Genomic DNA, 13799 nt, shown 5'->3' on the forward strand with positions numbered 1-13799 from the left:
TTGTTTTAAAGACTTTGCAAAGTCATGATAGCAACGGAAAAAACCTTCCCGAAACAAATATCACCACTTTGACTCTATTTGGTGCTTTTATTTTGTTGTGGAGCAGGGAGTTGCCATGAATTCACCCACATCTTTCTCAATCGTGGTCTCTAATGGATGCAGCAGAAGTTGTTTCAGGAAAGCTAGAGGCCCCCTGCTTCCCCAGTTTGTCCTCTTCAGAACTCTCTGGGCCAGCCTCTGTTCTTTCTCCTCTCCCTTAACCAAGTAGCTGATGTGGTGTACTTTCTAATAGAAAAGTTCTATATAAAATTTTAAAAATACACCTCACGAAGGGACCCAATTTTCCCTTGCACACCGGTGAACACACATTCCCCAAGTAAAAGGAAAACAAAGAGCATTCCAGACTCACTTGTGCTCCATGGGAATGTCAGTCAGGGCCAATTCTACCTTCTCTGAGAGATGCATATACAGGTGAAGGAGTGGAGTTTAATCTACTCATCTGGAGTGTGTGTGTAAGGAGTGTGTTAGGACTTAGCAGAGTAACTAGCACATGGTTAGGTACTTAATTAAATGCTTTTTGACTTGAATTATCCAAAGCCTATGCATAGGAGAGAGGAAATATTCTACATTTACTCCTTCCCTCTGCAAATATGCAGAGTTTCCCTCATGGGGTTGGAGAACTTACTCTTCAATCAATCTACGAGGCATAAAATCTTGAAAAAAGTGGAATATCAACTTTAATGCTTATGGGCATTTTTTTCTTGGTGATAAGAGGTAAACAGAAGAAGAGGGGAGAAACATTTCACCCCTGGTAATATAGATCCCCATTAAAGATAAAAGATCAGGGATTTTCTGGCTATGTAAAGGAAAACATTTCCTAACAGTTAGCATTGTCTAGAAGTGGAATGGGTTGCTTCAGGGGGTTGTGGGCTTCTAATCATTGGGAGTCTCCAAAGAGAGGCTGGCTGACCTCTATCTTGTTCATGATGTTGTCCTGGATGTTCCAGGAGGTCCTTTCCAATTCTAAGCATGTGATTCTGCTACAGACCTTTAAATGACTAAGTGTTTGGGAGATCAGGGTAGGCCAATTCCAGAGAGCAGGAGGCACCCACTGGTGGCATGTGGGAGACTTTGTACTTCGGGCATTTTTTATTAAATAGAGAAGAGGGAAGGTACAAAGTGTCCTGCCATGACCCCCTTGGAACTCTTCCTGGTGAAATGGAATCATAGAAGTCCTTTTGGGCACTTGCTCTGTATTTGAACCTGTGTGAGAGCTTACAATGAGGGACTTTTACTGTAACCCCAAACCAATGTCATTCACCTGTGATTTCAGCTTTCTGAGGATAGTGTGTCATGTCTGATGGCAGCCAATCTTCTTTCTCATCACTTGGAAAATTTGATTTCAGTGAATTGGCTTTGAGGCTACTGAGTAATTTGAAAATAAATTATTACAAACCCAGAAGCATTTAAATGATCTCTTCACATTTTTCCATAATTACAACCCCAATTAGATAATCAGAACCTGGCATCTGACCTCTCCCCACTTAAAAAAAATCAAAAGCAGATGACTTGTTTATAGAAATGCCATTGTTCAGTCATTTCAATTGTGTCCAACTCTTCATAACCCCAATTAGGGTTTTCTTGACAGAGATACTGGAATGATTTGCCATTTCCTTCTCCAGTTTATTTTATAGATGAAGAACTGAGGCAAACAGAGTTAAGTGACTTGCCCAGGGTCACACATCCAGCCAGTGTTAGAGGTTCAATTTGAACCCAGGTCTTCCTGACTCTAGTCTTGGTGCTCTATTTACCTAGTTGCCCCACTCATAAAAATAGCTACAGGCAGGATGTTGAGTTGATTACTTGTACTTTCCTTTCTCTCCCCATTCCCCTTTCCTCCTGCCCACCCCCCCCAACACTGGAAAAAACACTGGATTTAGAGTCAGAGAATCTGTACTCAGATTCCAACTCTACCACATACCATGTCACCTTAGGTAAGTCATGTACCTCTTTGAGTCTCAGTTTCTTCATCTGTTAAAGAAGAGAATTAGTCTAGATGGTATCTGAGGTCCTTCCTGTTCTAGATCTGTGATCTTATTCTGTCTCCCACTTTGCTGGCATGTTGATGTGACAGTGATAAAGAAAAAGAGTTGGGAGAATGTTGGGACATGTGGAGGAAGAGTGGGCTACCAGCTCTGTTCTCTTGAACCATTTAAAGAATCAAAGCCCTTAAGGCAGAAGCTTGTTTGTTTCATTTGTGACATTGAAAAGCATTTTATTTTTGTGTGTATGTGTGTGTGCATGTGTGTGTCATGGACCCCCACCCTCTTGGCATTCTGGTAAAGCCTTTGGACCCCTTCTCAAAATATATTTAAAATACATTTAAATGCAAAATACACAGGACCACAAAGGGAATCACTTATATTGAAATATATCCATATATGTACATGTATATGCATATGTACTCATATGTGTATGTGTATGTGCATATATATCTATATAAAGTTCATGATCCTCAGATTAAGGACCCTTGCTCAAAGCTTCCTTCTTGATTTGCCCATGAAACTTTCTTAAAACCCACTCCTCTATGTCCCTCTGTTTATTTCTTTGATGTATTTGTTCAATATCTGTTTCTAGTTCACATAAAGTGACACGGAAATATCCTGCTGGCTTGCATGGCTCCCTTTTTTGTTGTGTGATAAAGTCTATTACATGGTAATTCTTATTGAAAGGGCAGCTAGGTGGCTCAGTAGATAAGAGTTCTGGGCCTGGAGTCAGGAAGATTTGAGTTCAAATTTGGCCTCAGACACTTAATAGCTATGTGACCCTAGGCAAGTCACTTAACCATTATCTGCCTCAGTTCTTCGTCAGTAAAACAGGGACACATTGAAATGGCAAATCACTCCAGGATCTTTACTAAGGAAATACCATGGACAAGTCCATGGGGTCAGAAAGAGTTGAAAACTGAGCAACAACAAAATTCTTATTGAAACTTTTCAAAATCTAGCTGAAAAATTGTCCATACCTCTGGTTTTGCTAGGTGGTGGCAGACCTTAAGTTTCTGGATAGCTATGACTAAACAACCTGGATGTTTCAGGCTTTAATTGAATGAGGTACTTGGAAATGATATAGAAGTCAGAGACCGAATACTAATAATTTATTTTAAAAGAGTTTACTTATTTATGTTTAGAAGAATGTACAAAATGAATTTGAAATGCCTAGTGGAATAAATTATAGAAAATATAATTCATGTAAGTATTAAATAAGGCCTCCATATCAGGTGCTTTAAGAAGAACTATTTTCTAATAATTATTCTGTAGTTTTAAACCCATTTCTTAAGGATATATTTCTTTTAAAATCACTGCAGCCAGTCAGTATTATTGAGTGGATTTCCTGTCCACTGTCTGTCCTGTCTTGGACTTCCTGTCCTAAATTCTCACTTTTGGATTCCAATAGGATTTAACAGTTTGCAGAGGGTGAATTCCATGCATCCCAATGCTTTTCAAGCTAGTTGACACTAACTAGACCATACTAGAAATATTATCAAGCTCATAGGATTAGATAATAGGGTTTGGAGAGGGGGCAACTTTTAGGATCACTTAGTCCTGGGTTTCCTAGGCTAGGGTCTGTGAGCTTTGTTTAAAAAATATCCCAATAGCTGCATTTCAATAACATTGGTTTCCTTTGTAATCATATATATAATTTTAAGAAATAACCCATTATTCTGAGATGAGACACTCATAAGTCTCACTAGACTCCCAAGGGGGTCTAAGACATAAAAAGGTTAAAAATCCCTTAATCTGGTCCAGCGCCTTAGTTTGAAAGACTTGGAAACCAAATTCTATAAAGAGAAAGTGCTTTACCTGAGGCCACAGAGGTACTAAAGGCCAAAGCTTTCCCCCCTACATCACATTGTCTCTTTTGTTGGGAGCCTGGAGTTTCTGCCTAATGGTGTTTTCAGGCATCCTGGGTGTCATCTGAACACAATTCGAAAGTGCTAGTCTTTAAAGGTATCTGTAACTATTACTTTGATTAATGTAGCACCTGATCTTGAGGCTCTTTCATGCATGGTAGGCAATGGTAAAAATCAAACATACTTCTAGTTCTTGACAAAAATCTTATCTCCTTCCCTAGGAGTACAGTTTATCTATCTTGCTCACTGAAGTGTTCTTGCTGACTCTGACCTCCTGGGCTCTAGGGTCTGCAAGTCTGTCAGCCAGTCAACTGATGGGCAATCAACATTTTAAAATATCTACTAAAGTGCCAGGAAAAGTGAAGCATTGCTCAGACTTCTGGGACTTGCTGTTCAATACTTTGATGGACCTTACTCTCCTGCTTATTTGGACTGCTGGTCATCACCCTTCTTGGTCAGCCCTGTCCCCAGTCTACCCATGCTCCAAAGTGATATCTTCACAAGTATATAGTTTGTCTCATATGAAGTTCATGAATGGTTCTGTTCAACCTGCCATATGCCCCCCCAACTGTACATTAAAAAGTCATTTTGAAGTACATTTACTATTTTGCTGAAAACAATGGAGGCCATTCGTCAAGAACTCCCTCTTCTCCCCTCATCTCACATGACTAAGATGTCTTCTGCCACTATCTCCTCCTTCACCCTTGTCTCACATGAAGTGACCTTTCTCCTTGCCAAGGCAAGTTCCTCTATATGTACAAGCGATCCCATTCCATTCTGTCTTCTCCAGTAGACTATTCCCTTTATCACCCCCTCAATTTCCCCGTCTACTGGCTCCTTCCTTACTGCCTACAAACATGCTTGTGTCTCCAACATCCTCAAGAAATCCACCCTGGTTGGGTTCTTCCTGAAGTCCTCCTCCACGAGCCTGGTTTAATCAGGAACTCTCAGCAAGCTGATTGTGGAAGCTTTTTATAGGTCTGGAACAGAGGTGGTCCTTACACACTGCTTCAAGCTGATTGGTTGGCATCATCCAAATCCATTGGTTCTGAAGGTGTTCTCAAGGTGTGATTACAATCCAGTTAACTTGAAGTAGGCTAATCAGCAGTTAATCACTCTCACTTGATTCAATCAGTCTAGATTAATCTCCAGGTGGGTCTTTGAGTATCTGCTAAATCTCATTATTTCATCACACCTCTTTTCTTTTCCTGCTATATTATTTCACCTGGGGAGCTCATCAGCTACCATGGATTGAATTATCATCTCTATGCTACTGATTTTCAAATCTACGTATCCAGTCTTAATATCTCTGTTGACATCCAAACTTGCATCTAGACATCTTGAAGATGTCCTAGAAACATCTCAAACCCAACATGTCCAAAACTGAAGTCTTCATCTTTCCTTCCAAACTCTCCCCATTTTCCAAACTTCTATATAACCGTTGAGGACACCAACATCCTCTCAGCACCCCAGGCTCACAACCAAGATGTCATCCCCAACTCTTTCATTCTGTATATCCAATCTATTGCCAATTCCTGTCTATTCAATCTTTATAACATCCCTTGACTTTGTCCCCTTCTCTCCTCTGATACTGCCACCACTTAGTGCAGGTTCTTATTTCCTCATGCCAGGATTATTGCAATAGCCTACTCATGGGTCTGCCTGCTTCAAGTCTCTCCCCACTGCAATCCATCCTCCACTTACCCACCAGTGATTTGCCTAAAGTGCAGGTCTGACCATGTCACTTTGTACCCCTTCCCTGCTCCAACTCAACAAATTTCAATAGCTCCCTATCACCTACAGGATCAAAAATAAAATCCTCAGAGACCTTCATAACTTAGCCCCCCCCACTCCCTCAAACTCAGTTTTCTTATACCTTATGTGCCCCACACCTATGCTTTGATAAATACTAACTTCCTTGCTATTCCTTGAATAAGACATTATCCCCAACTCTGGGAATTTTCCTGGCTGTCCCTCATGTATGGAATACCTCCCCACTTATCTTCATCTCCTGGCTTCCCTGTCTTTCCTCAAGTGCCAGTTAAAATCATACTTTTGGGCAGCTAGGTGGCACAGTGGATAAAGAGCTGGCCCTGGAGTCAGGAGGACCTGAGTTCAAATCCAGCCTCAGACACTTAACACTTATTAGCTGTGTGACCCTGGGCAAGTCACTTAACCCCAATAGCCTCAAAAAAAAAAGTATACCTTCTATAGGAAACCTTTCCCAATCCCTCTTAATTCTAGTACATTCTCTCTGTTGACAATTTGTATTTATTCTTTTTTTTTTTTTGGTGAGGCAATTGGGGTTAAGTGACTTGCCCAGGGTCATACAGCTAGTAAGTGTTAAGTGTCTGAGGCTGGATTTGAACTCAGGTCCTCCTGACTCCAGGGCCAGTGCTCTATCCACTGCACCACTTAGCTGCCCCATGTATTTATTCTTTATATAGCTTGTATGTACATAGTTGCTTGCTTGTTGTCGACTCCATTAGATTGTGAGTTCCCAAGGGCAAAGACTGTCTATTGTCTTTCTTTGTATCCCTGGCATTTAGCACAGTACCAGGCACATAGTACTTGCTTAATACATTTTCATTCCCTGGCTGACTCTCCCTTCAAAAAAATCAGAAGAATTTTGTTTTTCTGAACATTTAATATATGACTTGAATGAGATTTGGGGCCAAGTATTAAGCTCCATTTTCTACATCATATCTAGAAGTGAATAGGTAACATGGCAGAGTCTAAACTAAATGCAGGATTTAAGTTCTAACCAAGGTTCTAAATAGGTAATAGGAAAAGATTGCTTTCCATTGTTTCAGATCTGTCCCAAAGAAAGCTCAGTGCCTACATGCAGAGAAAGGGGCATGTTTGTGGAAAGAAGTAAGAAGTTTTTCACATTGGCAAACAAAATACATCTACTCTTTTCATGGAGTTCCCCTTCCATTAAAAATGAGACATTTCACTGATTGTGATCAATTTAATTTTTTATTAATATCCTTATATTATTTTTATAATTTAAGTTAATATTCTAATTTAATTTAATATTCTAAACTACTTAGGGACTTCTGAGCACCCTGAAGTTATTTCAACTTATACCAGCAGGAACAATAAATACCATTTATCCATATAAAAAACAAAACATACATCATCTTCCTGTGAAGAGAAAAATAAGAATTCACTTTTCTCATTTATGTTTACAAAAAAATAAAAATAAAATTTTAAAGTTGGGTAAAGGTGAAAACAAGGAATGATCCAAGAGGACCATATTCCACTGATTGTTTTCCCCAAACTTATGCTGGTTTTTCATGCCAGATATAACTCGGTTTTTTTTTCCATTTCAGAGGGGGATAAAAGGTGAAACTAGTTGAAACATTTCACATCTCTATAGTTGATTTGATTTCAATGCTTTGAGATGGGCCTTTAAAAAAATTCTTCTCAAATCTCTGAAATTTGACCTGTTAACAAATGTGCTATGTTATCTTCAGACATGATAGATTACTCATGACTCGACAGCTTGGAGTACCCAAACCCCTCCAGAAGCTGGTTTTCCCAAGGTTGTTTTAAGCTAGGTATGTAGGGTTAATGGTGGGTCATTGTTCCATCTGACAAAGTCTCCACCTGGTAAAATCTAGTTGGGTACTTATACCGTGCATGCTTTAGGAAAGAAGTGCACCAGTTATATCTCTCCCACAATAAGATGAGCTCATTGCTGGATGGCTGGACAGAGACATTCTGGGAAGCCAAATTCAGTTGTGTCATTGAGCCAGATTCTGAAAAGGCTATATTCTCTATGACTTAATTCTTCTCTTTAGAAATAAACGGGTTCTCAGTAGCCTCAGAGGTGCTTGAAGCATGCTTCTGTTTTTGAACAGCTTTTGAGATTTCTTCAGATGTGATGCTCTGTTGAGTTGAACTAAGGCTGGATAGAAGCATTAGACTATCTAATTTTGGAGACCCACCTAGGATTGCTATGGATGGGAAGGGCTCTGAATTAAGAGAATCTTCAGAGGAGAAAACATTCTGTTCTGATGATAAAAGAAAATTGTGAGTAGCTTGCAGTTCAGATTACAAAAATGTAAAATTCTTGGTTTTAAACATATACATATACAAAGAAAATCTGTATTCAATTATCTACTTCTTAACGTAAGTTTATAATAGGCCAGTCAACTATATACCCACAGGTTAACATGTATATTAAACAGTCACATAATGATAATATTCATAAAGAAATTACCTTAATATTCCATCATGTACATGAATTACAATTTTTTAGTCATTCCCCAACTGAAAGGCATACAATTTGTTTTTAGTTCTTTGCTACCACAAAAAATGGTGACATGAATGTTTAGACATATACTTGTGTCCTTTCTTTTTGTCTTTGATCTCTTTGGTATATATACATTTATAGCAGTGGGATTTCTGGGTCAAAAGGTATGGGCATTTTAGTCACATTTTTGCATAATTCCAAATTGCTCTCTAGTGTAGTTGGACCAGTTTATAACTTTACAAATAGTTCATTAATGTGCTGATTTTGTTACTTTTCCAACACTGACATCTTTTGTCTTCTTTGTCAATTTGTTGGGTATGAGGTGTTTTGATCTATGTTTCCTTCATTATTAGTGACAAGAGAAATCTCTCATATGATTGTTAAGAGTTTGTGATTCTTTTGAGGACTGTTTGTTCTTGTCTTTTGATGACATTTTTTGGATAATTGCTTACTTGTGCACATTAATGTTAAATTCCTATATATTTTGTTGTTTTTGGTTTTGTTTTGGTTTTTTTTTTGTGGGGCAATGGGGGTTAAGTGACTTGCCCAGGGTCACACAGCTAGTGTCAAGTGTCTGAGGCTGGATTTGAACTCAGGTCCTCCTGAATCCAGGGCCGGTGCTTTATCCACTGCACCACCTAGCTGCCCCATATATTTTGGATAGTGTATCTTTATCAGATATCTTTGATATATAGGTTTCCCCCTATTGACAGCTTTCCTATTTATCCTAGCCATATTGATTTTGCTTGCACAAGTTTTTCAATTTCAGGTGATCAAAATTGTTTCTTTTACCTTTTATCATTTCCTCTCTTGTATTTGGTTTAGAATTATCCCCTAGCCCTAGCTGTAAAAGACTCCTTCAAAAAAATCAATCAATCACCAAGCATTTGTTAAATGCCTCTGATGTGCTAGTCACTGGAGTATGTGATTGTTATGGGGGATTTTGTTATGTGGATACAAAGAATTGAAACATTCCCTGTCTTCAAGAAGCATATATTCCATTGGAAAAGACTATGAGTACATAAATAAGCCTATACAGGATATTCACAAAATGAATACAAGTTAGTTTTAGGTGGGTTGAGACTCATTTGTGAGGGCTCATCAAAGGTTTCGTGCAAAAGATAACATCTGAAAGTCTCAAAGCAAATCAGATATTCTAAAGGGAACAGGGGAAGAAAAAAGTGTATTCAATGCATGGGGAACAGCTAGGACAAAGTCATAGAGGAGATATGTAGTGTTGTGTTTGAAACCTTGCCAGTAGGCTACTAAGGCTGGACCTCAGAGACTGTGAAGGGAGTAAAAGTGTAAGAAAACTATAAAGAGCTTGAAATGCCAAACAGGGGAGTTTATATTTGTTCCTAGAGGTCACTGAAATTTATTGAGTGGGGGGGGGAGCGGGAGAAGAGAAGATTTTTTAGACTTGCGCTTTAGACCTGCTGACTGTGTGAAGGATGAATTTGAATGGAGAGTGGCTTAAGGATGGCAGACCAAATAGGAGTCTATTGAAATTGTATGGGCAAGCAATAAAGAGATGATGAAGACCTGATCTAGGGTGGTGGCTTTGCGAGTATAGAGATAAGAACATATATAAGAGATGTTGTGGAGATAGAAATGACAAAATTTGTCAACTAATTAGATTAAAAAGTGAAGAGTTAAGGATGATCCTGAGATGATGAGCCTGTATAAAATGTCTGCAGTACGCTTAATAGTAACAGAGAAGGTAGTGCTTTCAATGACTGCAAACTTCCTACTGATAAAGACAGCATTTTCCTCCTCTCTCTCTTCTTTCCTCTCTTCCCTATTCTTGCTTCCTTCTTTCCTGCCTTCCCACCTGCCTTTTTTGTGTGTCTTTCTTTTTTAGAAGCATTTCTTATAAATAGCAAATTGTGGTTTTACTTTGTAAAAATCGATTATGCTCCTCTGTTTTACTTTATTGAATTGTTTAGCCCATTCACATTTAAAATTGTGTTCATAAAAGTTTGTTTTTCTACACTTATTTTTGTATTGTTTTTATTACTTTCATCTTTTAAATTAGCATCTTTTCCCTAAGATTATTATTGCCTATATTATTTGGATACTTTCCTATTCCCTAGGTAGTTCAAAGACATAAAGGATGGAGCTTTGTATGTAGAATCAGGAAGAACTCAGACATTTATTAGTGTGACCCTGAGTAATTAATTGAATTCCTCTCAGCATCAGTTTCCTCATTATAAAAATGAGAATAAGAAAAATCATTTACCTCAGGGTTGTCATGAGGATCAAATGAGATAATGTATGTAAAGATAATGTTTGTAAACATGAAAGTAATATATAAATGCTAGCTATTCTTCCCACAGGTTCTTCCTTCTACCTCCTGTTGACCTATCCTTTCTTAAGTTTCTTGAATATAAATTGTTCCTATCTTTTTATGTATTAATTTATGGAAAGGATTATCTTCAATAATGTACAGATATATGTACAAATTTAGTAAATTATAAAACATCTTACACCTTTCTCACATACGACATAGACCAGACTACCCACATATTAAAATAAGTTGCATCAATATTTTTTGTTATTGATCAGTCATAAGTCAGTTTTGACCAAGGATATCTGTTAAGAGATATCTGTAGGATGGCCACTGGCAGGTGAGATTTTAGCTGTGAGTTATGACTGCTATCAATACCCTAGAAGAGGAAACTGCCTTCCACATAGTGAACTGTTAAGTTCTAGAGATTCTTTTTCTTTCTGGAGGATCAAAACTAGGTAAATGTCGATGTAAACTAAACTTAAAAAGTAAAATTAGTATGACTAAATGTCTTACCTTTTGTTCTGTTCCATCTTCACCCGTTTCTTGTTTTTTTCTTCAGGGCTTGATCGTTTCTATGGCATTGACTACTACATCCTGCTGTCTATTTAAAAAAGAAGAATGCTTTAAGTTGATTTTAGAGAACATGCCAAGGTGTAAGGCTATATCATGGCATAGTTCGCAATTCTGCCCATTTTAAAATGTAATCACAAACTTGAGAACCAAAGAGCAAAACCTCATTGTTTTAAGTTAACCTTCAGGAAGGACTTATGTTTATTCTGCTTTCCCCATTTTTGGTTTGTCTATTTCAGCTCAATCCACATATTGTGATATCCAAATTCCACAAATACCGAGCTAAGCAGAACTGGTAGGGTCACATCAAGGCATCCATTGGTTAAAATAAATGGGATGGAAGTGGTCAGGAATGACTAGGGCTAAGAACCCAGAAAAGCTGTTGTTTGTCCTTCATTTCCAAAGAGAACCAGTGACATCATGGGTGATATCTTGACTTGTGTGTGAATTGCATTTGTGAGGCAGAATTGCACAAAAAAGTCATCAGACTCACTGTCTCTTTCAGAGTCATCCGATTCAAGTGGCAAGACAAAAGTCAAGATAATTGGTGATGGTCCAGGATGCAGGGGATTGATGATCTTCACATATTTGATGTCTGACCAAGCTCTAAGCACTCCACAGCTCCACAGCTTCAGCTGCCCTCATGGCCATTGGAAAAAATAGTTTTCATCTGTCCATTCTGCCATAGGAAGTCTTCACATACTTGGGGTAGACACCCCGCATCCCACAACTAACTGACAGGTTTGAGGCCCATCAATTACCCTCTACTTGGCTTAGCCCCAGATAAGTGGTAAGGGTCTGGTACATGCCACATATCTAGAAAGGCAAAGATTTAAGGCCAGGAGGGCCAGCAAAGGGATTATGGAGTAGATAGGTATTATAGAGGGAGGCAGGTCTTATCCAGGAAGTGAGAGAATCACCAAGGCTGGTATTAATGAGTAGAACAGAAGAATTGTGATTCTAGGGCAGAGCATGTTAGATATCTGTTTATATTGTATGCTAGATATGCATGACCTGGGGTCCACAAATATTGACTGTAACCAGAAGGATGCCATTATAGGGGGATCTGGCCCTCGATGGAGGAAAAGACAGAGATGCTAGGATTGCCTCACAGCTAGGTTGTGCTCACTTTTCATTCTCCCCAAATACTGAATTAGAGATGATTTCTGTAGTATTTCCCTAAAGAAATACAGTTATAGTGAAGGCTGATCTTTCATAAAACTATAGTAATCTCTCATTTTCTGAACTTTTCGGTTGTTAAGATTTAATACCAAGCTGCACAGCTTAGGATCAGTTCTCCCTCACCCCAAATGGCTTTTGACTCTCTTTCTCAACAAGTACTATGACCAGGAGTCATGGAATTCTGGGATTCCAGAGTGGCAAGAGACTTCACTGAACAACTAGTTCCATGTCTCCGAGAGGAACTCTCAATTATAATATCCCCAACAAGTGGTCTTCCAATTTCTTTTTGAAGATCTTCCAATGAGAAGGAATTTCCCACTTCTTGGGGCAGCACATTCCCTTTTCGTATGGCTCTAATAATCACCAAGTTCTTTCTGATTTCAAGTCTAAATTTGCCTCCTTGTAATGTCTACCCATTGATTGTTCCTGCTTCAGTCCTTTGGAGATCAAACTGAACCACATGACAGCTCTTCGGTTATTTGTGTTACCACCTTTGGAAAGGTATTGGCTGCTCTCAGAAACCCTGGGATTAGTCATTCTTCCCCAATTTGGGAATGGAGGAAACTAACAGAAGATCAGCCATCAGACTGGAGGACCAAAGTTTTTCACATCCAGGTTATGGAGGGAGTTTGGGGAACTCTGGAGGGAGAAAGGAGAGGAGAAGAGAGAAGTGGCATTTGTTCCCTAGTGCAATGCCCCCACAACAGCCAGTTGTCTGCCACGTCAGTGGCTCCCTTCTTCCAGACCATGAGAAATGATTTCTAAATGAGTAGATAGGTAGGTAATTGTGTTTTATCTATGGTGCTCGCTCAAGTTGAAGAAGTACTGGCAGAAAAAAAAATCCCCAGGCCACGGAATGGGAGATCTCTACCTTGCCCCTACCTTACTTCAAATTAATTGTGTGTGTGTTTTAAAGGATACATGTACCAGATTTAAGATTATTTCTCAAAAACATCTGTGGTTGTTGTTATTGTCTATTGTCCCTTTGTTGGGAGCTTGATGGCACAATGGGAGCTATACGGGAGAGTTACCTCAGCCCCATTGTTAAAGGGGTTGTTCTCTAATTGGGGGCATAAGCATGAGTCATTGCATAATTCTGCTTCCAAGTGCATCATTACTGCTCTCGATCCATATTTATAAGTCTCCCCCTCTTCCCCACTTCTGCCGTAAATGAGGCTGAGTACCTGAAGGTTACTCTTGAATTCAATGATCATGTCTATTCTTCTTTTCTAGAGACCCCACTTCTTCAGGCTTAAATATCACTAGCTCCTTCACACAGCATGAATTTCAATGCCCTTCAATATGCTGTCTGTCCAGATGCTCTCTGGCTTATCAGTGCCATTCTTAAACTATAGTGTCTAAAAATGAACACAGTTCTCCAGGTGTGGTCTTATGTAGGCAGGGCAGAGATGGACTTTCACCCCCCATCTTCCTGGAATTTGTGTTTAATACAGCCCAAGAGGACATTAGCTCTTTTGACTCATGGTCTGGGATTGAGTGAAATGAATATGTTGGACTCTGATTTTGTATGTTCAAATTCAGAAAAGAACTATAGTAAAACAACAACAAGAAAGTTTTTTTAA

The 13799-nt window shown here is 38.9% G+C and overlaps 1 protein-coding gene across 1 annotated transcript in view; it reads right to left on the reverse strand.

Moving 5' to 3' along the window:
- Positions 1-7804: 7804 nt before the first annotated feature.
- The window catches only part of LOC122748873 (palmitoyltransferase ZDHHC11-like), a 141524-nt gene continuing 135529 nt past the window's right edge, over positions 7805-13799 (reverse strand). Inside the window, exons 10-11 of the mRNA XM_043994894.1 lie at positions 10978-11065; positions 7805-7932 (exon numbers count right to left, since the gene is read on the reverse strand). Of these exons, the coding sequence (XP_043850829.1) occupies positions 11020-11065 (46 nt within the window). The 3' untranslated portion in view covers positions 7805-7932; positions 10978-11019. The remainder of the gene's footprint in view (positions 7933-10977; positions 11066-13799) is intronic.

Source organism: Dromiciops gliroides, chromosome 1 (genome assembly GCF_019393635.1).
Source record: "Dromiciops gliroides isolate mDroGli1 chromosome 1, mDroGli1.pri, whole genome shotgun sequence".
NCBI lineage: Eukaryota > Metazoa > Chordata > Mammalia > Microbiotheria > Microbiotheriidae > Dromiciops > Dromiciops gliroides.